At 34.3% G+C, this 25,470-nt stretch overlaps 1 protein-coding gene across 1 annotated transcript in view; it reads left to right on the forward strand.

The window, feature by feature from the left end:
* SMC4 (structural maintenance of chromosomes 4) overlaps positions 1-25,222 on the forward strand; it is a 37,809-nt gene extending 12,587 nt beyond the window's left edge. Inside the window, exons 6-24 of the mRNA XM_062582699.1 lie at positions 3,809-3,973; positions 5,515-5,642; positions 6,163-6,303; positions 7,381-7,531; positions 8,810-8,974; positions 9,823-10,056; positions 10,767-10,952; positions 12,526-12,687; positions 13,212-13,437; positions 13,531-13,610; positions 15,494-15,646; positions 15,797-15,923; positions 17,255-17,444; positions 18,389-18,533; positions 19,644-19,817; positions 20,718-20,900; positions 22,440-22,672; positions 23,182-23,365; positions 24,831-25,222. Of these exons, the coding sequence (XP_062438683.1) occupies positions 3,809-3,973; positions 5,515-5,642; positions 6,163-6,303; positions 7,381-7,531; positions 8,810-8,974; positions 9,823-10,056; positions 10,767-10,952; positions 12,526-12,687; positions 13,212-13,437; positions 13,531-13,610; positions 15,494-15,646; positions 15,797-15,923; positions 17,255-17,444; positions 18,389-18,533; positions 19,644-19,817; positions 20,718-20,900; positions 22,440-22,672; positions 23,182-23,365; positions 24,831-25,019 (3,216 nt within the window). The 3' untranslated portion in view covers positions 25,020-25,222. The remainder of the gene's footprint in view (positions 1-3,808; positions 3,974-5,514; positions 5,643-6,162; positions 6,304-7,380; positions 7,532-8,809; positions 8,975-9,822; positions 10,057-10,766; positions 10,953-12,525; positions 12,688-13,211; positions 13,438-13,530; positions 13,611-15,493; positions 15,647-15,796; positions 15,924-17,254; positions 17,445-18,388; positions 18,534-19,643; positions 19,818-20,717; positions 20,901-22,439; positions 22,673-23,181; positions 23,366-24,830) is intronic.
* The last annotated feature ends 248 nt before the right edge of the window (positions 25,223-25,470 follow it).

Below are 25,470 nucleotides of genomic sequence, written 5' to 3' on the forward strand. Positions count from 1 at the left end.
TCTTGCACTGAATGTTCAGCCTTCTCAAAATACTCGTAGGATATGCGATGCTTTTTCAATTAGTGACTGCTTACACTTCTGTGGATGTTTTGTGAGCTGCTTGCCAGTGTCATCAGTTTCTTAATGTCCATTTTGATTGTCTTCACAGGATTAATGTTCTTTAGCACATTACTTCCTCTCACCTTGTGACTTCGCACCTGAGAGCTAGAGAAAGATAACTGAGGCAAACAGTTAAAGAGCTTTCCTGGTGGTCAATTTTGAGACTTTAAATTTAGGTGTGACAGCTACACCAAGCATGCCTATGCATGTTTTCTTCTCCTTTTCAACAAATGTCTGCCTGTTGCCTTTAGTTTCACTTTCAAAAATACTGTCTGTATCTTGAAAGTTCATTTACTGGATAAATGAGCAATTACTTATTTTACAATATAATTCCAATAATAATAATGGATAAAGTGAGATGCACAGTTTAAGTTAAACAGTTAAATTGACTGTATCAAGTTTTAATACAAATTATAAAACGTTCTCCCCTGTTAATTGCTGTCATGATTACTTGCAGAAGAGGAGCAGGTACAACTTTTTTAGTCTCTTTCACTGATGAAAATATCTGGAAACCTTTCACTTTCTTCAGGTATTAACTATAGAGGCTAAACAGATTTCTTAACATCTAACTTGGTGAATAATCTAAATACTCAATACTGTTTAATACTCTTTATTGTTTGATTATTGTTTATATATTCTAACAGTTGCCCATTTTCACTTCTGCTCCTAATATGAAAAGAAGCCAAATATTTAAGTGAATAGACTATCTAAATCTCATCTGAAGAGGTGAGAAGAATGTTACTCTAAACTTTCTTGCCTCTAAACAGAGATTATGTAGTATAAAACTAGCAATTCCAAGCCCAGCAAGTTCAGCTTGTGTTCATTATCTTCTTACTAGTACTTCATCAGCTTTGTAGAATTTTCTTGAGTATGTGTGGCCTAAACTGAAGTCTCCAGTAATACTGCATTCCTGGTCAGATGGTGATGCGTTCACCATGCAGACAAGCAAAAGCCTGATATTTTTAATTAATTGTAGAATTATACTCAACATGACTAAATTTCGTTAGTTGTGTGCTAATGTCATTAGACGTATTGTAGTTATATTATCCTGTTATGTTAGTGAGTTATGGAGAACCCTCATAACTACATCATCTTTCCTAGGTAGCCATGACTTAAAGGGGGAAATTATACTTAGCTGGATCCAGAAAAAATGTTGACTTAACATTCCTTGCTTGTCCACCTAAGGTAAAGCAGAATTTGCCCTACTTGTGTTCGATCCAGGATAGTTTTGTAGTTTACACGGAGTAAAAATGAAAAATTACATCAATCTGGAACATCTGCCTTAAGGATATTGATGTTCAGCACCTGAATTAAATAGATATTCTGTGACTGTGTTTTTTTTTTTTTTTGGATGTAAACAGAGGAAATGCTTTAAGGCAAGAAGAAACAAAAGGGAGACTTATGACAACTCTGCAGACATTTAAGAGATTACACAGTGATCTACTCATGAGCAGCATGTGGCTAACAGGTGTTCTTGGTATAGGAGTCATACTTCTGTGGCATGGGAACAAATGTGTAATCTGAATGGTATCTAATACAGCTAAAATTGTTACAAAACGAATTGTTTACCTCTTTGATGTGTGTAAGAAGTAAAAATAGAGATGAGTTTTTGTCTGTGATACCTTCTGACACTTTTTGTGTACAGTAATTGTTAGATGCATTTAATATCTAGAAGTTTAAATTAAAACAAAATGCTCCTGTTTTTTTACCTCAGCATGGCAACTTTTTATGTGCAAGAAAGACTTAAATAGCTTAATAAATATAAGCTCTTAATTCACATGATTTGCAAAACTTTGTTTTTCTCTTCTACTCAGATAAATGAGATCTACCAATTAGAAGAAAATCATAGGACCACTAGGTGTCATTGCATACTGAATAAGTAAAACAAAATCACTTCAGCAAAAAAAATTGCAGTAACTTCTTAGATAAAGATTACTCTGAAGAAGTACCAACTTTCTCATCAGGTTACAGCTCTGATTTACAATGCTTCCCTTGAATTCTTGCCCTTCATTGACTTCTGTGACTGTGTCCTTTCTGGTTCTCCAGCTGTCACATTAATCAGTTCTTGTATGTGCTTGAGGAGTTATTCCTCATCCATACTCCAAATCTGTATTCTTTGGTAAACTCATCTATGAATTTAAATACAGTTTTTACGTGAAAAATTCAGAGATCTGTTTTTTTTAATATCAAAATTCTAGCCCAAATTCAAGGGTGGCTTTTGCAGAAGCTTAGCTGTTAGCTCAGCCAACAACGACAGCTTGATCCTAACTGAAGAGTATTTTCATTGTGTGGATGTAGACTTGCAAGCATTTTCTGTGTTTGTAGCTTGGATGCTTGGGGCACGTTTTCTCCCCCCCTCCCCCCCCTTTCTGGTCGGTTCTAAAAGTGAACTAAAATTTTAATCCAGTTTGTTATTTCATAGTTACAGCTTTATCAGGGCCAGCAAATTAAGTATTGTCCTTCTCACAGCCATAAAAGAGCTTTCTAATAAGATAATTCTGTCAGCTAATTTTGCTTTCTTTTTATTTCAATGGCTGCACCATTCATAAATATACCAGCCTCTATTCTCATGGCCCTGAATGTGATATCCTCGTCCTTCTGTCACTTTTCATTGACTATCAGAATGTAAACTGTTTTACCTAGTCAACACATGATACAAGCTCCCATTGCCTTTAGTTAATTTTTTCCTAAACATTAGCAGTCTGCTTAAAAATCTTGTCACAAGGGGCAATATTGCTACTTGGTAGTTTTGTTTATGTGTCTTACAAGTAAGTAGTCTCTTGTCCTACACCTGGCTGTACAGGTTTTTGGGGGGTGGGCAATTTTACTGTGTTCTTTTTAGTTAGCTCATGCAGCATCATCAATTGCATCTACTTTTGGTTTAAACATCTTGTAATACATGCATATTCAGTTTCATATCTTTACCTCTTGACATATGACCATTTATAAAATGTAATCTGTACTTAGAAAAATTCCATGCTTCTCTGTCCTAAGCATATAACACTGATATAGTTAGATTTTCTTTAACTGATATCAGAACTTAATATAAATTGTTTGATTTCTTTCCTAATTTTTATTTTTAAAAAATCAAATTAATTTTTATTCTTCAGCTTAATAATTAAAAACTAATGCTGTGCATAAAGGAAAATTAAATGATGGATACCTAATACTAAAGATTTTTTTTTTTTCCACCAAGGAAGTCTCAGTTGTATGAACTGCAGGTCCAATTCATCCATCAGACATGATTTTGTAGAATCTTCTGTTTTACAAAAGAACCTCCAGGTGCTTCATTCTGGATTAAGCTAACTTAAGACTATAAGGTTCTAAATGACCTAGACAGCATACTTTATTCTCCTCTTTTTTTAGATTGGGAAAATACATTATGAATCTTTAGAGAAATGAAGCAAAGCTTAGACCTGACTGTGGTCTTCAGAAGATGCATTGCTTTTCTTGCAAATGATCACTATGTACTTCTTGGAGGAAATTAATATTCATTCTGATCTTTGTTGTCCTAGATATATTGCTACTTTGATTAATCAGATTTGATGAATGCATTATTTTGTTCTTCTTTATAATGCTTGAATGTGGTCACATGCCTGCATTCCAAAGATATTTGTACTTCAGGATACGCTTTCCCTCAGAAAAAATGCTAAGAAAAGAAAGCATTGTTAATTTGGGAAACGTAGATTTAATGACGCTTTTTTTCAAGGGTGAAGTTGAACAGATTGCAATGATGAAACCAAAAGGCCAGACTGAACATGATGAAGGTATGCTGGAGTACTTAGAAGACCTAATAGGATCTGCACGACTAAAAGATCCTATCCAAACACTGTGTCGCAGAATAGAGATTTTAAATGAACAGAGAGGGGAAAAGGTGAGAAATTGTTTGATTTATAAATCAAAAATAACTTGCAGTGCTTCAGGATTTGATCTTATTTTAGAAAAGCAGTCAAAAATATAAAGACTTGTTTTGTTTCACGTGTTTGGTTAGAGATTAAGCATTTTTCTACAGGAATGATTTGCTTTAATAGTACAGAGAAATTTTGAATTTTTTTCTTTATTATGTGCTATTGCTAGGTGGATTACATTTGTTTGGTTATATAGAGAATTAATGTAAGCTTAGGTATAGTGCTAAGGAGTCTGGAAAACAGAAATCTTTCAAAAAGCCTTGCATTACCTGATGACCTTTAAGCAACAATTTGAAAAAGTAACCAAAAAGTCTGTAATACGCAATGTCTCACCTGTCAGTAGTTTAGATCCCATTCTGTCAAGAAGATGATTTTAAAGTAACTTGTGGCATAGTGGAAAAACTCTCACAAACTGTACAAAAACTCATAAATGTTCACTTTCAAAGCCATTTTGTCGCTCACAAAACTCGTACCCCAGTGTATTGAGAAACATATGTCAAGAGCCTTTTGGGAAATGAATATCATGTTACAGACATGTGGTATGTGGATACAAAAGGGGGAAAAAAACCCAGCATATGAAAACATAGAACTATAAGTACGATCTTCAGGCCAAACAGATATTTTCTGTTGGGAGTTTCAATGCACTTGAAAACAAACTGGTTTTAAGATAAGACTTTTTTTGGACCTTATCACTTGAAGATTTATTGGAAATGAAATGAAAAGTCAATATAATGATTCTCTGATTTATAAAAGAAATAGGCAGTCAGTATCAGTCACTCATCTTTAGATACTCCTAAAAGCTGGAGAGGGATAGAGAGGGGAAGAGGGAGGGAGGATTGACAAGATGAAGCACACAAAATCATGTATAAGGAGACTCATAAGGAAAGCTGTAAATACATAAAATCAGTTGCAACTTGAGTTACTTGATCTATTTATATTTACTACTTTTAAAAATAAATGCATAATCTGTTACGAGGGAGTTCTTCAAAGTTCTTTTTATTTGACTTGATATTTCCTTGGTAAATACCTAATATATTGCACAGTTTAAAAGCTTAAAGGGACAAAGACATTTTCATGATCCTAAGCTTTGTTGTGCTGTAATAAAAGGAGTATCATCACAGGAATTATGTTGAAAGGAGCTATCAAGAAGTTGAAACACAGAAGATAACATATACAGATTGTATATGTAACTTCCCTTTACTGCTCATAGGTATGTTTTCCTTGATTTGCCTGAACTGTTCCTGGCATCCGTAGGATCACTTTTTAATAGTTTTAAATCATTGCTTGAGTTGTTCTAAAAGTACAGTCTGCCGTGTGAGCAAAAAATGGTGATTTCTTGTTTCTGAAAGTTTGCAATGGTAAATTGCCTTACAGAGTTAATTGTGGAATGGTATCTTTCCAGAGGATGTGTGATGTGATGGATTTAAGTTTTTTTTTTTCCCCCCTCGTGTTTTGTTCTTCTGTAGTACTAGCAGCAAAGTCAACTTTTGCTCTCTATTTTGTCCAGTTAAATAGAGTTAAAATGGTGGAAAAAGAAAAGGATGCTTTAGAAGGGGACAGGAATAAAGCCATTGAATTTCTTTCTTTGGAAAACAAAATGTTTAAAGAAAAGAATCATATTTGTCAATATTACATGTAAGTACTTTGCAGTTTTGATTTGGGGCTGATGTTGGGGTAGTGTTAGACTCTACTTCCATATCTTCTAATTATTAGTACTTTGTTTTCTTAATGGTTTTATCACTCCTTTAAAATAAGCTGAATAACAGCTGGCTAGTGATTTTTGTTTCAGTTGTTCTGAATATGAAATTAAAGCAGTTAAAATAGTGCTAGACCAGTTTAATAAAAATATGAAATAATACTGCTTGCCAGCTTTTTACAGTGTGAAGTAGCTTGGCAGGTGAACCTCTTACAGCTTTATACTTACAAAGAGAAACTAGATCACTTATAGCTTATTTTGTCTGAGGTGTCTGAATTGTTAGATTTCCTTGCTCTTTTGTATTAAATTAGCAAGGCTACTCAATAATGGATATTAGAATTTAATATTTTTCATAATCATTTTGCTGCTCTAAGATTGACAGAAATAGATACTCATTTAAAATTTCAGCTTTAGAAAAAGATGGAGTTTTTGTAATCTTTTTATGTATTTTTTGTCTAGCTACGATCTACAGAAGCGAATAAATGAAATGGAAATGCAGAAAGAAAAAATTCATGAAGAAACAACAGATATTAATGAGAAGAGTAGCAAACTTGCAGATGAAATGAAAACAAAGAATAAAGCATTAAAAGAACTTGAAAGGTAAGTACTTTAGGTATAGATTGTAAGCTGAGAGAACGGTACTTTTTGTGTTTTGGACATGTTGCTTTCAGCAAACATAAATATGATAATTTCTGAATTGATTCTTCACTAAGGTGTCTGGTAGTATTCTTTCTGTATTGCTATTTGTTGCTAGTTTTTCTCTTGGATCCTTATCTCCATTAAATGTTAGGTTCCTCAGTATTTTGAGATCATGGTGGCCTTTAGAGTTACCAGGATTTTCAGAAAAAGCTGTGGTATTTCTAGCAAAAAGCACCATCTTAAAAAGCAGAAGTATATAATAGTTGCATAGAGTAATGATCGAACAAAAAGATTTATTTATAGTTTGTTATTGTTTTAGTTGTCCTTCCTCCAAAAACTTGAAATATCTGATGAGCAGAGTTGCTTTGAGTATATCTAAATATTCCTTGGCATGGATTAAATAATCTTTTGCACAAAAACAAATAAAAATAAGTACATTTCTTATAAGTATTATATAGTATTGCCAGTTGCTTCCCTTGAAGTAATCTGAATGATATGTACAGTTAGCAATAAGAAAACTTGTTATTTCTGATTGAATTTAAATACATACTTTTTTTTATAATGAGTGTGCAAAAAATAATTGGGAGATTGTTTCATATTCTTGTATATACGTATCTATAATGTTCAGTTACATAAATATTGGGTGTTTTTCTCTGGCTTCCTTATGATTCTCTAACCATAAATTATGTTTCTCTAAAATTGATTTGTCTGGGTTTTAATGTCAAGTCTTCAATCTGACTACAGTATCAACCTTATCCTCTGAGATTATGAAAAGTTATTTGTAAGATTTTGAAATTTTAAATTGAATCAAAGAAAATAAATGAGTAATTTCCAAAAACCTGGTTAGCATTGCTTTCTTGGTTGATAGGACTTTTTTTATGAAACATCAATGCCCTGGGAAAATACTGTGAATATAGTAAGAGTTGGATGTGAATAATATAAAGCAAATAGTACTGTTTTAAATTCTACATGCTCAAAGTTCTACTGAAATTATTTTATAAAATACAAAATCGATGATTCTTTCTTTTTCCCCTTCAGAAAACTCAATAAAATTACAAAGTTTGTAGAGGAAAATAAAGAAAAATTTACTCAGTTGGATTTGCAGGATGTTAAAGTAAGGGAAAAATTAAAACACGCCAAAAGTAAGGCTAAAAAACTTCACAAACAACTTCAGAAGGACAAAGAAAAGGTAGTGTGAACTGCAACTTGCTATATTCAAAGATATCTAGTTGGTTGCTCTAGATGGGAATATCTTTGTGCGCATGGGTAAGAATAGCAATGGACAACAACTTCCGTTTTGTGCAACAAAGAAAACCTGAAAATATGCTTTATTTTGTTGTTTTTTTCTGTTATTTAAATCAGCTGGAAAATGGTCTCGTATCAGAGGATTTTTCTTTGCAAATCATTTACTGATGTAATACATTATTCTTCCTCAAATTGTTGTTCATTGCACATCTTACTGTAAAGACTGTGTACCAACAGTACTAGATTCTTCTCTGAGTTGAAGATGAATTTAGAAGCTCTCCTGTTGCTTCTCAGTTCTGCTGAGTGGTCTCATGGCCTGAAAGCCATCTTTTTGCCATGTTTGGGATTATAGGAATGTTACTTGTTTGGAGTTATTGCCTGTGAAACATGTTTTTGTTACATTTCCTTAGTTAATTAACTAAGGGGTATTTTACCAAATGGGTTGCTCCTAACTGTTCCAGATCTTAAATCACTCTGAATCCTTCTGAAAGTAAGTATATAAGACCTAAACCTCGTCATGGTTCAAAGACTTGAATTTTCATGAGCAAAGAAATGTTCCTCTACTATTATGGCTTGCTTTTCTCTGAAGGGGCTGTAGAACTGTACAAGCCTTGCAAATAAAATCCAAGCCTTCTGCCAGAGCTGCAATGTATCTTAACCTGCAAAGGCATGTGATCTTTATCAGTGTGATATTGCCACACCACACCTTGAAGATAAACAAGACTGATTAGATTATAAATTCTTTGAGTTCTTTTAATGATATTCCTGCTCAGTTTGACTCTGAAATTGTGGAAGGAGCTTGCCACTACCTTTAGAAAAGCTGCCTTTTGAATCTTCTTTACTGCCTAAAAGAAGATGATTGGATGCCTCATTATTAGACAGGGAATGCATGCAGATAGAAACCTCCAGCCTGCTGAAGGCTTTGTGGGAACTGCAAGATACATATCTATTTACTGGAGCATAGGACAACCCATAGAATATGTAAATCGTTTCGGCTGTCATTCTGTATATATACGTACACATGCACACACATACAATTCTTCACCACTGTCCTGATGTCATCTTCCTTTTCCACCTGAGAGTTGGGAGTAATAGACAGAATCACTCTACTAGGGCTCATGCTTCCTTTGACTTCAACATAGTACTTAAAGGCAGAGTTTAAAGATAAGGCAAAGCTGTTTCATTTCAGTGGGGGAGAAATTAAAATCTCTACCTTGTGTAGGTAGAAGAACTGAAAAGTGTACCTTCCAATAGTGAAAAAACTATCAGCGAAACAACATCTAAGAAAGAGCTTCTTGAAAAAGAAAAAGAGAAAGAAGAACAAAAACTAAAGCACGTTATGGATAGCCTTAAAAAAGAAACACAAGGACTTCAAGAAGAGAAAGAGGTTTGAAATGATTTTGTCTTCATTCACTTAATGTGTAACTAATGTATTGGTTTTATATTGAACAGCGAAACGATCATAAGATAGTTGGAAAATGCTATTTTATGTGGCAAACATACTGTTTCAGGTGTTAGTTCAATGGAGGCTAATCGGAAAATTCTGAGAATTTGTAATGAAAAAGAACTGAATCTTTTTCATTACATTGTTTGCTTTTTATAGTGATTATATATTATCAAGTATATCATTCATAAATGTATATTAAATCAACACTTTTATTTGAACGCACTTTCTCCTATCAAAATGTTCAAAAGACTTTTAATTTAAAAATAGCCCTCAGATTTTGAAAAAGCACACTGTCTTTCACACAGCTGTAATTGTCTTCTAATTAATAAGTACCTATTGCAACACTTAGTTATTTTTGATATTAGCTGTCCAGTCATTAAACATTCAGGGGGTGGAAATTTCCACTTTAAGTTTGGGACTTTTTCTGTATTTGAAAACATATGGTTTCTCCATTTGATCTGTAATTTAACGCTATGTGTAGGGTTTCTCCTAGCTTTAAGTAAGTTGAGAAAATGATATAAAGCTAATATGGAAAGATGTTTTAAGATTCCCTTATGTTCTTTATGATTAAGAAAAAAAAACTTATTTCACTTTCATGCAGAATGTTTTCATAAATTGAGATATAATTGTTAAATAGATAACAAAATTTTGATACCTGTTTTCTGCCAACAGGAGAGCTACTAACAGAACATGTTATTTCCTTTTTCTTTCATACGGCATGATTGACACAATGGTTAACTCTACATTTTTCTACTTTTTTAATTTTAACATGTTATCCATTTTTGCAGGGCAAAGAGAAAGCGCTTATGGAGTTTAGCAAAACAGTGAATGAAGCACGTTCAAAGATGGAGGTAGCCCAGTCAGAGCTTGATATCTATCTCAGCCGCCATAATACTGCTCTATCTCAGTTAAATCAGGCAAAGGAGGCTCTAAGGACTACTTCAGAAACTCTTAAAGAAAGGAAGGTCACTATCAAAGATATAGATACAAAACTACCCCAAGCTGAACAGGAATTAAAGGAGGTGAGACCTGAGTTTTATATTTCGTTTCTTTAAGAGTTATGATGCAATCTTGCAACACACAAAGCAAAGTTCTACTATTTGTTGTTTTAGCAGCAATCATGGTGAAAATAAATAGAAAAACTGTCTCCAGCAAAATCCAGCATTTAAAAACTAAACTTCACTGATGAATTCATGTAAAGTATTTTATTTCAAACTGATTTTGTTTTAAGCAAATACTAACATTATGCACTGGTAATTAAATCCTGTATATCTCTGCAAGCAAATCAGCTTAAGTATCGTAATTAAACATGTAAAAAATGAAATAAGGTAATTATAATGTCACAGTTAGTTCAGTCATACTACACACTGTTTTTTTTTCCCCCGTAAATTAAGTAAGATTTTTCCAAGGGAATTTAATGGCTATGTCTGTGAGCCTTTTTTGAATTTCTTTTCTTGCTCCCTTCTCATTCCCCAGAGACAAAAGTCCTGATACCTTGTCATAAGCTGGATGCCTGAGTTCATAAGCTGTCATATTTATAGGAAAGTTTACTTTTTTGTTTTGTGTTTAATATTAACCAGTATCAGCATACCATCCATTTTTCTGGTAAACCTTTTGCTACCTCTACGTTTCAGTGCCTGGTTTCATTACTTATAGTATCATGTATCCAAGCATCCCTGAACACAGCATGTTTCTTGAGGCTAAGATAACTTTTTTTCCCCTCCCCTGTTAGAAAGAGAATGAGCTTGAGAAACTGGGAAAAGAAGAATCAAATGCTAAAAATCTTGTTCGAAATCTACGTCAAAAAGTAGAAGAAGCCAAAAGTTCTTTAGCACTAAATCGCAGTCGAGGAAAAGTGCTTGAGGCTCTACTTCAGCAGAAGAAATCTGGAAAAATTCATGGAATATATGGAAGACTGGTAAATTTTAAAGGCCATTATATATTTACTATTAAAGTTTATGGGGGACATAGTGGGACTTCGGAAGAGCAGTATTATTGTAATTAAGTGAAAGATAGAATTCCTCACTTCTCTGGTACTGGGTATTAATTTGGTCAGCAGAATTAAAAATCCTATGAACTTATTATAAATAATTGTTGAGAGTCGCTCTACTCAGGACTAAGGAGTATGGCTACCATAAAGCTGTATCTTTTTTGTAGGCTGATCTTTAGCATAGAGGCAATGTAGTTTGATCTTCAATGGAATATGTTCAAACTGATGATACTTGCAATATTTTGTAGCCTGACCATGCATTAGTCTTGTCTTTGCTTCTGGACTGAGCAGATGTAGTAATTATGATTCTGTTGATTTAATGCCATCTATACCAGCAGAATACTCAGGTGGAATGGTGCTTTTTATTTTTCGGTGCTACTAAAGGTAGGATCAGTCAGTATCCACACACTATATAGAATTGCTGTGAAACTTAAAAACAAATAATCTTGCAGCTTGTACATAACTTAGTGTAATAACTGTACAATTTGTTTAGAAATATATAAAAATCAGTGATCTCTTTGCTGTGATCTCCAAGCAATGTTCTGAAAACCAGGAAAACAGTACATGCATATCAGTGTAAATTTTAAATGGTGCTATTGTATTCTGCAGTTTCCTTCTCTTATTTTTCTCCCCTTCCTCCACTTGCATCTCTGTTTCTGCAAGTGGGTAAATTGAGGTAGAAATGAAAAGGTTGTAAAGAACATGAGAACAGGGTGTGACTGACAAATAATACTGATTCAACTATCCAGAATAATATGGCATGTTCTATCAAAAATACAAATAATGCTGAACGTATGTTCTTATAACCTAGTTAATCTATTTAGTGCATTCATATTTGAAAATGTATGAAAAGGTTTATTGAAAAGGACATAGTTCAAACAGCAGTCTAGTACTGTTGACATACATTCTCTTTTATGTTGTGTTACCACTTGCTACAGAGGAGAGTGTGAGATTAATGTGTTTTTGCATAACTGGCAATTGACTGTACATGGCACTCTGCAAATACACAAGAAATTTTTTATATCCTTTCTTTCTGATGGTCATAGGATGACACACAGAAGTACCTGACTTGCTCAGTCCCACCCAGCTGACCAATGGTAGAACCATATCTGGAACACATTAAAGGATCTTGTTAGGCCAGGCTGCCTTGCTGAAATGTAGCATTTTTCTATGAAAAATAAATTGATGCTACCATATTGCCTTACTGCAAAGTCTTCTGTTTAAGTTCTAAGTATATGAATTTCTATTTTAAAAACAAGTACATTAGAAGTATATAATAGCAGTGTGCAGAAGTCAGGTATGATGTTATTTAAAAATTTTGAATTAAAGTATAACTTCTTCCACAAAAAAATCAACAGTAGGATTGTTTTCCGATTTGTTTTCATATCATTTCACATTGCAATAACCTTTTGTCATCCCTCTTTTAATGCCAAGACAAAACATTGTTGCCAAGCTAATTAGAGTATTTCTGCCATCCCTCTACCCCCACCCCAACTTTTAGGGAGACTTAGGAGCTATTGATGAAAAGTATGATGTTGCTATTTCATCGTCTTGTGGTGCCTTAGATTACATTGTTGTTGATACAATTGATACTGCACAGGAATGTGTGAATTTCTTAAAGATAAAAGGAATTGGAGTTGCCACGTTTATAGCCTTGGACAAAGTAAGTACTGGAACTTTGACAAAACAAGTTGTGTTGTTGATTTAATCTAAGGTGTACATAACTGATATCTATAGATAAAGCTAAAACAGAAAATGTTTTAACTGGATGGTGATACCATAGAACATTATACTGGCAAACAATAAAGTGGACTTACTGAGACTTAAACTTTTTAGATAGTTACCTGCTACAACAAATGTTTGCTGTGCCTTTTAATTTATTATATTTTTATATTCATTTTTTAAATTAGCAAACTTAGTAATCTCTTAGCTGTAACCTATGAAATTTAAAGAGCAAGTATTGGTAGCAAAGAGAACAATGAGTTATTGGTGGGTTTTTAGACATCCTATAAGTAAGTAGAGATCCCCAAGGAAACTACTGTGAACTGCCATTCTGAGGAGAAGTATAGTAATACTTACACTGGAGAACTGCTACATTCACTTTAAAGCTCTAACTTAGAATAATGAAATGGCCTTGTAATTTGTCCTAAGGAACCCTTCATTCATTTGTTTACTTTTCTGATGTAGATGGCTATATGGGAAAAAAACATGAAAAAAATTCCAACTCCTGAAAATATTCCACGGTTGTTTGATTTGGTGAAAGTAAAAGATGAGAAGATTCACCCGGCTTTTTACTTCGCATTACGTGATACCCTAGTAGCTAATAACTTGGAACAGGCCACCAGAGTAGCATTCCAAAAAGATAAAAGATGGAGAGTTGTAACACTGCAAGGACAAATCATAGAACAGTCAGGTATTTAAGTACAAACTTATGATTCTATTTTCAGCGCTTTGCAGATGATATCAAAATTAGAATGATAACTTTTTTTATTCTCTTCTACTTCAGGAACAATGACTGGTGGTGGAGGTAAAATAATGAAGGGCAGAATGGGATCCTCAGTCATACTTGATGTTTCAGAAGAAGAGGTTAGTGTATATAATCTTAATTACAAATTGAAATTCTTCAGAGTTCCTGATATTTCGGTAGTTCACACATACTGCATGCTATGCCCTCATAAATCAGCAGGGGTAGTTAACAATCTGTGATGCAAGATGTATTAATAATGATTTATAAAGCTAAAGTTCGTAAGATTAGCATAGGCTACGTTGATCTTAAATGCATTTATTGACACCTCAGCTATCATATGCCTATTATTTAATTTTTAGTCCCACGCTACCTTTGATATCAAACTTGGAAATTGATTAAAAGCAGGAGTGAGAACATGGAAGAGACTGACCATAAAGAGGCATTGTGCTGCAGAGCAGTACACACACATTTCAGCAAAAAGAAAAGACATTAGGGCTTTGGTTGTCATTTTATATCCTTGTGAGATTTGTCAGGGACAAACTCACTTCCCTTAAAACACATGGAGAAAATGGAGTAAAAACTTTACTTAAAATTTTCATTTCAAAACCACTTTGGAATATAAAAACGCTGCTTGCCTTTTCTACTAAATTCTTTTCAGTTTTATTTTTTAGTTTTACTCAGTGTGGATGAAACTGTAGTGCCTAGGTCCTTTTTGTCCAGTATCCACTGATCAACCTAACTGAGATCAAACGTTAAAAATCTAATACCTCCTCAAGAAGACAAGCTCACTTGTCTAAATATCAAGTCAAACAGGCTGCTGAAATCAGTCCTCTCCCTACAGGGAAGACCCAACTTTTGCTCGTTAGGAATTAGAACTATAATCCAACGCAAGGATTGAATATTCCACTAAGGATGCAAAAACAATAGTTGGTATTTTTTATGTGAAAATGCTTTCAAATTAGAGAACTCCAAAATCAAACTCAACTTTAAAGTCATCTCTATCTGATTTATCTGCTGGAAGAGATAACCATGTCTTTCTGTACTCTTCAGTTTTACTACTGAGAGGTTAAAATGTGTATCTGTCTTATGTATTTTCATGTTTGCACAGCTGGAAAAATAGGGCCACATTAGCCAAGAGAAAAATACAATTTTACAAATGCTAGAGAGTTTGACATGTAACTTCTGTCATGCCTATTCAAACAGTGCTGCACATCTAGCCTTTCTGGATGGTTCTCTTGTAGAGAACTAATGAACTGAACTTTTTTGTATCATTTGAGAAAGCACACATTTTCTTTCTGCACAGTTTGTTAAACTGACAAGGGAAGAAGGGAAGCATCTGGGAAATGAGTAAGTATTACTTACACCTTTTAAGCAATATCTTTGGTCATAGGAGCGTAGGGAGGAAACACTTCTTGAAGTCTTGGATCATTCCAAAGCACTCTTGCATAGGGGGCAGGTTTAGCTCAGGTGGTTAGAGTGTGGTGATGCTTAATGCCAAGGTCTTGGGTTCAATCCCCGTGTGGGCTATGCCAAGGGTTGGACTAGATGATCTCCAGAAGTCCCTTCCAACCTTACCATTCTTAAGCATACCACAAAAACCAGGAACTATCCTTCAGCAGTTTGTATCAAATCTAATCAATAAACAATAGTATAATTAATTCAAGCTTCTGCTTGTGTGGTTTTGGATTCTCCCTTCGTTATTCTGACTGCAAGTGTTACTAGCTTAATCTTGTTTTATTTCCTTGAAACTATTTTTCCATTACTAGGTATTTCAAGAGGAATTCTTCAGCTTATTTTTTTATGCTTACTCCTCTTGTCTTTCATTGTCATTATTGATCTTCTCAGCAATCAGCCTGCATGCTCTGTCCAACTACAGCAAAGTTTTTACTCCGTTTTCTCCATGTGTTTTAGGAGTTTGTAGACTGTATAAAACATGTATGAGATCTTGCTGTATATTGTAGCAGTGACACTAGGCAAATGACTGCATCTCATTTTTGTGTAGGTTAGTAGAATGGAATCTCAACTGCAGAAGGATTCAAAAAGAGCAATACACTATGAAGAAGAGAAAATTCATCTTGAAGAAGCCATAGCAAAACTGCGCCAAAATGTTCGGGAAATGAGAAACACTTTAGAAAAGTATACAGCAAGCATCCAGGTAAACAAATTTATTGAAGCAATATCTGGCTTCTCTAAAGTTTTGCAGAAGGACAACTTCTCAGTATAAAGCCTCAACTTTGCATAGTCCGTGGTAATATTCAAGAATCTTCTTAACTATAGGATTCTAACGCAGTTGTATCTTCTGTAGAGTTTATCTGAACAAGAAATTCATCTAAAAATCCAAGTTAAGGAATTTGAAGCAAATGTAATTGCTGCTGCTCCAGACAAAATCAAACAGAAAGAATTGGAAAAAATCCTTAGCAATTTTAAAAAGGGTAAGTATTGTGGAGTGGGATTTATAGTAAATGAATGTGACTACAATTTTTACCTAATATGGGAATGAATATTACAGCTTTGTTCTTTCAGATTACCAGTGCTTTCACTGTTATCACTGTTACTGTTTTGGAACCTCTTTTCTCCTAAGGGAGGGGGATAAAAGGTACTCCCAGAGACTAAAAAGACTCAGAACCCTTTTTTTGCAATTCAAGTTCATGTTGCAGTTAAAATAAATACTAATTTCAGTATTTTTTTTGTTTGGTTCGTTAGATTTTTATGGCTTTATTGCAACAAACTTTTAGTTTTAATTAGCATTAAGAATTATTAGTGCAGAGGGTAATAATATTAAAGTCAAGAAAAGGATTTTACTGTACTTCAGCACAGTTATTGCATGATTCTTTAAAATGAATACAGTATATTCTGTTGTGGGCACATTGTATCTCGGTTCTTTTTGTGAAAGTATATTTATTTTGAGAACTCAAATAACTGTTTCCCTGAAGAAAGTGGTAGCTTAGTAAGGTAAACCTTGACTGCTTGTATTTATTGCTTAGGAAATAAAATGAGCCCAGTTAAAAAAAACCCAAACAAACAAACAAAAACCAAAAACCCCAAACCAAAACCCTTCCTGCACAGTTCTGCTTTCTTAGCATGCTGAGAAAAATAATCTACGCTACTTTGGATTTCCACTATGCTCTTTTGAACAATATTAGCATCAAGTGTCCATGAACACTTCTTTAATCATTCTAAGGTTTGGAGGTTAACTTTCTCAATTTCTTTCAAATGATGGAGACAGACAAACTTACTCTGTCCTCTGGAGAGGTGCCTTTTAGCTCTCTGCTTTTTCCCCTTCTCTCCCCCAAAAGTAAATTATAAATCTGTAGCAAATTTAGTGTGGGATTTTTTTCTTTCTTTCTATTTTTGCATTTAGAATACTAAGGTGCTAAGTGCTTACTTTATTTTTGAAAGATGTTCATCTTTTACTTAAAACTCAACAAAACTATCTTGACAAGCTAAACAAGGAAACTTAGGTTCAACAGGACATTTTTGTGCATGTAAGTACACTGTATACATTAAGTAATCAAATTAAAATTTTTGACAGTTTATGACAAAAATGTTTTGGTTGTACAACAGTATTCACAGAGACGTGAATAGTACATTCCTTTTTTGCTATATTAAAAAAACTTTTTTTGCAGTATAAAGAAATAAATGCATTTTTCAGTACATTCATACAGCAGAGTTTATCATCACTTAAATCTGATGCATTTTAAACAGTGCAGTGTTCTTAGGGACAGCATAATGATGTTTCTTGCTCTATTTTGTTTATCAACAGATTATGATTGTGTTGCTGAAAAGGCTGGTAAAGTAGAAAGTGAAGTTAAACGATTGCATAATCTCATAATTGATATCAATAATCATAAACTTAAAGCACAGCAAGACAAACTTGATAAGATTAACAAAGAAATAGATGAATGTACTTCAGCTATTACTAAAGCCCAAGTGGCAGTCAAGACTGCAGACAGGTATAGTAACCATGAACGTATTCAATCCGAAAGCTTCAAACTATAATTATGTATCACTCTGATTCTTGTTTGATTACAGCTGAATCTCTGTATGAGGGATTTGTCAGGCTGAAGGGGATGACTTTTGCCTCTTTACAGCTAGATGAAAACTGGAGGGAGGAGGTCATAGCCTTTTCCTCTAAACTGATTTACCTCAAATTGAGACTGAAACATTAAGAACCATAATCTTTGTTGATTAAAATGCTTTAAAGGCAAAGAGATTAGAGAGCTAGAAAGCTTAGCGAAACCTGATCAAGGATAGTCATTGCAGCTTTCAGATAGCTGCCTCTCTTGATACTGGTGCCTGCAAGACGTGCTTGCTTTAAGTATTCTCCGTAGCTAAAATCTATTGAGCTTAAAATCTTAATTCTTAGTGGTATGTCTGATACAAAATGTGGTTTGTGTTAAAGAGGTAAAGGAAAATAAAGATTTGTAGTTTAGTATTTCTGACAGGCAATTTAAAGGTCACATTTAATTGATATTTTTCCACTAATATCTGTCCATAACTAAAATACAGTATTTCTGGATAAAAATTCAAAACTGCACTTCTTGTGTACAGTGAAGCAGTTCAAAACTAAAGGGACTCATTTTATTATGAATTAATCTAAGGAATAAAATGTTAAGTATTTTTCTATCAGCCTAGCAGTGTATAATGAATACTTAGAAAAAATTCCAAAATTGTTTCTGAAGGAACAAATGAAGTCTTCTAATGGTATTTATTTAAGGAAGGCAACGACTTTGTTTTATCTGTATTTCCCAGGGCTGAAAGTTTGTACATAAATTAGCACTTACTATTTGATCAATAGCTAGTGAGCAAACTCTGTACATTAGATTGTGTTTTTTTCATTATTTCTTGTCATAACTGCACTCATGTGAGGTACACAAACATCTTGGTATCTATTCAGAAACCTGAAAAAATCTGAGGAGTCTGTACTACGCACTGAGAAGGAAATTGGAGATAATGAGAAAGAAATTAAAGACTTAACACAAGAGCTGACTATGCTAGAAGAGAAAGCTACTGAGGTTATGAATGACTGCAAGCAAGCTGAAGTAAGTATTTATTTTCAGAGGGGATGCAGTTTGTGAAATACCTTGTAGATAACATAATTTGTGCCAGAGTTGTCCTAACTGCTGATGCCTATTAACCTTCAGCATTAGAAATTCCAGGCTTTGCAATGTGAAAAGGGGGTTGCATTAGCTGTTAGTACCTTCAATAAAAAATGTTTATATCTAATTTAAGCCTTAGTCTTGACAATGTTGTAAAAATATTTTTTCTAAGTTCTACTCTTCATCCTCCAAAAATTCACACAAGGATAAAACGGAAAAGAATATTATTTTCTGTGTCTTGCAATATATTGCAGTCTTTCTTACAAAATGAATCAAAAGTTGACCTTTAAAAATAGGTGTTAGGCCAAAAAAAAAAAAAAAAGAAAAAAAAGAAAACAGTAAGCCAAAACAGCCCTATTAAGTGTTCTGTTTTTCAGGTAAACCCAGGATAATGAGTTGAGTACTTAAACAAATTCTGCTGTAGAGCTTTAGAGTCACATTCCGCAATGGTTAGGACATGAGAATGGTGTACTTTCTTTGCAAAAGGAAAAGAAAAGCAGGTTGAAGGTTCTTCTCCACCAGGGCAGAGCAGAAATGATGTTTGAAAGGAGCGAAGAGCTGGACTTCTATTCTTAACTGAAAATATATCTTGACCTGGTTTTCTGAAGCTAAACAAAAACTTAAAATGAACCAAGCTTCTTCAAAGATACTAGTGATTTTGAAACTTTTTTTTTTTAAACATAACTGTAGAAAATCTCCATAATTTTTCCCATCTAGATACAGGCAGATCACCTGTATGGCTAAAATTCTTCAGAATAAAGTTGTTTGAGGCTGTCCCCTCTAAAGGTTTCATCTAAAACATACAAATATAGGACTCATTTAATCCAGATTTAGAATGAAAGTATAAACTGCAGCATATTTTCACAAGTGGCATTTTGGAATTCAGAGACTAGGTTAATCCAAATACAAAAACATGTATTTGTAACCTCAACACTTAAGAATTGTGAAGAGTAAGCTTATGTGAATAATACAGCAGAAACAAATCTGTAACCCAAGAAACTGGTAACATTTCAAAGCAACTGATTATTGAACGTTTTCTGACATTCTGTTTAGGAAGCATTACCAGCAGTTCAGGAGGAACACCGCAGTTTGCTCCAAGAGATGAAAGCTATTCAAGATAATGAACACGCACTTCAAAAGGAAGCTCTTAACATAAGACTTAAGATTGAACAAATCGATGGTCATATTTCTGCGCATCAGTCAAAGATTAAATACTGGCAAAAAGAGGTAAGAAAAGTGTTCAGTTCATAAAATTTGAATTATAAGATCCCCAAAGATTAATACATTATTATATTGCAGGGAAACAGACAATTGAAGGAAAATTGGTGTTCACTTCACAGTTTGCTTTTTAGCAATAAAAAAACATTTCTAAAAAATGTATCCATTCAGTCTTTAATTTCTGATTTATAAAGTTATGGATGAAAGGTTTGGTTTCTGGCTTATCAATTTTTTTGATTTAAAAAAAAAAAGTCAACAAAAGAGGGCAAGAGGCCATGGTGGTAGTAGGTATTTTTGTTGTTTTCCTGGTTTATGGAAATGGCAAATATCAGGGACACATGTTCAGAGAAAAGGACAGTTACGTGCCTGGAATTCATAAAGACATGATGTCTTTGTTGTGTTATCTGTCCTTTTCTTTCTACTTTGTATCAAAATCCTGAATAGAGAGAGAAATTTAGACCAGCAGTTCATCTTCCACTGCCTTTTTAGGTGCTTGTTAATCTGAGGTTGACTACAGGGCAGCTACCAGCAAGCAGAGTTCCTGTCAGGAACTTTTCAGTCTCATACACACAAAGTATTAAACATAAAATTGTTAAAGTTCTGCAGGATCAATGATGAGCAGATGACTTCTTCAGCCCACTGCAGTTCTCACAGAGAAGTATCTCCTTTGCAAGAATCGTGTATGTAATTTTGGGGAGCAGAATAGCAGGATAAAAGAATGGTTGCTGTCTTTCTCAGAACTTATCTTTAAAGGAGTAAACTAAATTTGGACCAAAACAAATTAAGTGAAGAGACATTGTATATTTTGAGATTAGAAAGTTGTGTGTACTAATATAGAAAAAGTTTATTTTAGAAATAAGATCAGGTGATAACTAATGTGATCTTTAAAGATCTTGTTTTGAATTTTAGATATCAAAATTATCACTGCACTCCATAGAAGATAAGCCACCCGAGGAACTTCCAGTACTAAGTCAAGAAGAGCTTGAGGCTATCAAAGATCCAGATATTATTATTAAGCAGATAGCTCTCCTGGAAGCCCAGTGTCATGAAATGAAACCCAACCTTGGGGCTATTGCAGAATACAAGAAGAAGGTAAGCTTAATTATTATTCTGTAGTAGCAGGATAAATCTTTCTAATGTTGTATTGTCTGTCAGCATAATAGCACTACATACTCTTCATCCAAAGGTAAGCATTGTGTATATAGCTTTACTTTCCATTACTTGCATCTGTTAATATACAGAATTAAAGTAATTGCTTTTGAAGTGCTTAGATAGCCTTCCAATTGTGCATTTTTCAAGCGGCTGCTCAAATAGATCCTGCACTTGAAGTGCATGCAAAATTGTCCTTTTTAGCTAAGTGACCAAAGAAATGGTCTTTATCTATAGGCATACCAGGCCTATACCAGGCAGGTGGTCCTATTTCTGTTCATTTCTTTTTCTCTGGACCTGGAAAATGAAATAAAATCCTTGAATTTTCCCTTTTTTCTCTGCATGCTGTGCTGTTGTTAACATCCTGACTACTTACTAGCTCATGTTTAGCCAAAAGGGTGAAAGTTGTATCTACAGCTTCTTTATATCTGCTACCGCAGACGCGAGGTGAAGACAATTTTCATCTGTAAAAGTTGCTTATTTACTCACTAGTCTCAGCTAGACACATAAACATAATACTAGGATTTTTTTCTTCTCATACTCCTCACTTCAGTAATATCGGACCATTTAATAGATTAAATGTTTTTCATTTTAAAGGGAATTTTCCATCAGCTCTAATATAGATATTTGTGTGAGATGGCTTTATCGGCATTTCCTTGCCATGTTGTAATTAGTTTCCTGAAGAATCTTGGTATTTCTCCTCTAGAAAGTAAAGAACTCATACTTCCTGATAGCTCTTTTAAAATCAGAGACCAAATTTTTCTCTTGGACAGCTTCATCTATCCCACACCAACAAGATTTCCTCTTTAAGGTACCAGCTGTGTTGTCTCAAAGGACAGGGAAACTCTGGGAAATTTTGTGTAAGCCATAAAGCTTCAGACTGAGATTTAAGGACCAGCTTGTTCTTCTAAACTCTTGTCCAAAGAGACCATAGTTTCATAAGAATCAGCTTACTCAACTCCTGTGTTTTCTTTCCCAGTTTCACTTAATCCCAGAAAAAAAACCCAATCTTACATAGAGAGAAGATTCCTGACAATATAAAGACTCTGTCTGTCTGTGCTACTAGAGTCAAGTGGTATTATTTCTGGCTGTTTAGACGTGCTAAGTACGTACAAACAGGAATGGTCTTAAAAGCAGAGCCAGAAGGACTTCCATTCTCTTGCATGAAATGTGCTGTACAGCAGCAACGTACCACTTCTACAGGTAACCTCTGCATGACCTGTAAGATTATCTGCAGTACAGACTCACCACAATAGACCTTCATTGTTCAACTTGGACTTCCACTAAATTAAATGCTGCGGCAGTCCGTGTTAGGAGTGGAGAGAGAAAAAGACAGGGCTTGTGGTGGTGTTTTTTCTTTATTTAAAAGCTGTTAGCCATTCTGGGAAAAATGAATTTCAAATGGTAGAAGTAACTGGTTTAAAATCTAAATTTAAAGAAGACAGCTTCTTTAAATGGACTATTTTTTTTCTCCCATCCCAGGAAGAGCTGTACTTGAAACGTGTGGCTGAATTGGATGACATCACTAATGAGAGAGACAACTTCAGACAGGCTTTTGAGGATCTTAGAAAACAAAGGCTAAATGAATTTATGGCCGGATTTAATGTAATAACAAATAAACTGAAAGAAAATTACCAGATGCTCACTTTGGGAGGAGATGCTGAACTAGAACTCGTGGACAGTCTGGATCCCTTCTCTGAGGGAATCATGTTTAGGTTTGTCAAAATATTTTGTATTATTGCTGTCATTCTTAATCATTGTATTTCTCTTTTTCTTCTTTTAAGCATCAGTTAACCAAGATAGTCCTATCTTTTGACCAGTATTGGCAAGATACAGGCAGAAGCTTCTCATTTTTTTGGCATGGGTTAATGAAGAGATTCATTTCTCTTGTTAAGACAAATAAATAACAGCAGTTAGAAAGCTTTAACTTTGAAGCAATTTCTCAGGTTTTCTTAATTCTCAGCATTGAAAAATCAAGTTATTACATTCTGCCTAGGGAATTGTGTCAATCATTTTGGTAACTAGAGAAAGTTCTATCTGTTGTAAGTGATCCTAATTTTTTATATTCATTACATATGAGTAGGATAGCACTCTTCAAAGATAATTAATTAGTAGTTCTTCAGTGTTATAGTTCCTACAGGGAATAGCTGAATATTACAGTTGTTTGAGTTCAGATTTACTTTCACCATGAATGGAAATAATTTATAACTCTAAACTCTTTCAGTGTTCGGCCTCCAAAGAAAAGTTGGAAGAAGATATTTAACTTATCAGGAGGAGAGAAGACTCTTAGCTCCCTGGCTCTAGTTTTTGCTCTTCACCATTACAAGCCAACTCCACTTTATTTTATGGATGAGATAGATGCAGCTCTCGACTTCAAAAATGTATCTATTGTGGCATTTTACATATATGTAAGTATTTAATGGTAACTATTGTAGTCTAAATTTTCTAAGATATTTTCTCCTCTGCCAAAAGAGACAAAGTGGTAACAAATTGCAGCCAGAGTTTAGAATTTGGAATAATACAGTATTCTCAGAATGTAGCTTAATTTTCCTCCTCCTCCCCACACCCCTCCCAAAAAAAACCGACTAGCTTTGACTCTTTCCTGAAATGAGGCAACTAATAGAGGATTTACTAGTTTCTCTTTCTGAGCTAAATTAATCAGTTACAGTCAGTTGAGATAAGTAAGGCATTTAGGTACTAGGAACTTGTTCACGTATCTAAGCTCACCATTTCATTCAGACACACAGCCAAGGTTCCCTGACTTTACACTGCCATTTCAACATTCTGTTGCCACTGTATTTAAGTCAAGCAACCATTTATGCTGCTAATGTTCTGGTTGCTAATTTGAATTTAAAAGTTTTCAAAGTTATTCAAGGTATAACCCAAAATCAGCAGTTTTGGGAATGCCCTACAAGTGCCAAGATTATGATTAGCTATTTAACATTAGAGAAACACTTCAAAGAAAACTATCTGCAACTATCATTTTAGACTTTGCTTCCACAATGTCTTTATTTTCACAAAGTTGGGTCCCACAGCCAAGATGTGGTTTGGTAGAGCAAAGAGTTTAATTTCAACTTCAGCGTAGACTAACACTTGCATTTGAAATTTAGTATAGTTTAGCTCTTAAGAAATGCAAAGTATAGCCTAGCACATAGCCTTAGTCCCTATTTTGAAGTTAGTTGTACGTTAGGAGAAAAGATGGTAATTGATCTCAGCCAGTTTTGTTTACATGTTGCCTAAAGCATTTTGGCCTCATGAGACCATGCATAAAGATATAACAAATGCACAAATTGTGTGCTGCTTTTTATGTTTCCTCAAGTGATTACAGCTGCTCTGTTAAATACCAAGACACACGGGCAGCCTTCAGATTGCTCAGGACTGCATACGTGTTACACGGGTTGCTCCAGCACCATTACAGCTCGGACAAGCTATCGGCTTGTCGCATCAATAGCTGTAGCTCCTGAAGCAGCTATGCAGACGCTGGGAACAAAGAAGAGAGCCGGAAGAGCTGTCCATTTTCATTGTTCCCCTTGATCAGTGGTCCTGAGAGGCCAGTGGGGTTCAGAACATCTGTAAACTTAAACTGTTATTGCCAGATTCTTAGTGTTGTTTGTTCTGTTTTTAAAGCATGACTGAAGCTAGAGGTTTTGTTACCATTCTGCCACAGGGTCACAGAACTAGCATTTTTCAAGGCTTGTCCTTTTTAACAAAGGACTTCCTTTCCCCTCCTCTCAGGCCATGGAAATAGGTTTGGTTTCCTTTTCCTCCATAAAGTAAGCCTTGTTAAAATAATTCTGGTAACTTAAACATAGAGATCGTACAAGAACATAGCTTTTTGAAATACTGAACTAATACAAGTAACTTTTGTTTCAGGAGCAAACAAAAAATGCTCAATTCATCATCATCTCATTGCGAAACAACATGTTTGAGATTGCGGACAGATTAATTGGAATTTATAAGACACACAATACAACAAAAAGTGTGGCAACAAACCCCAAAGTTATTGCATCTAAAGGACTAGCTGAACTTGGTGCTGTTGGGTATAGTATAGCTCAAAAATAGAAGAGGAATGAAAACTTTCTCCGATGTATATTTACATTCTTATTGCTGCTGTTTACCCCTTTTTTCTAATATATTTTTGTTTTGAGATTGAGTTCTGTGAGACTTCTCTCTGAGCTTGTTAAAACCAGTCTCTGAATAAAATCCATTATAGAATCTCTATAGACCTTAATTAAATGAACTGATTAAAAAGGAGCTATTTTTCAAGTGATGTATCTACCTGCATTTTAGTATTCCATTGCTAGGCTTTATGCCAATATTTGGGTTCTGCATGTAGTTCTAATTTTTTCCTCTGTATATATTAAGTAAGTAAGCAAGCAAATTGTTTTTAAATGCTATCGGAGTGTCATTATTCAAGTATCAAAACACTTCAGAGTTCCAGAAAGTGAAGCTGGCATACAAAATAATTTAGATTTGATGTTACGAGGATGCAAAACTGGAAAGTACTTGGCTC

The sequence above is a fragment of the Rhea pennata genome, chromosome 9 (assembly GCF_028389875.1).
Source record: "Rhea pennata isolate bPtePen1 chromosome 9, bPtePen1.pri, whole genome shotgun sequence".
In the NCBI taxonomy this organism is placed as follows: domain Eukaryota; kingdom Metazoa; phylum Chordata; class Aves; order Rheiformes; family Rheidae; genus Rhea; species Rhea pennata.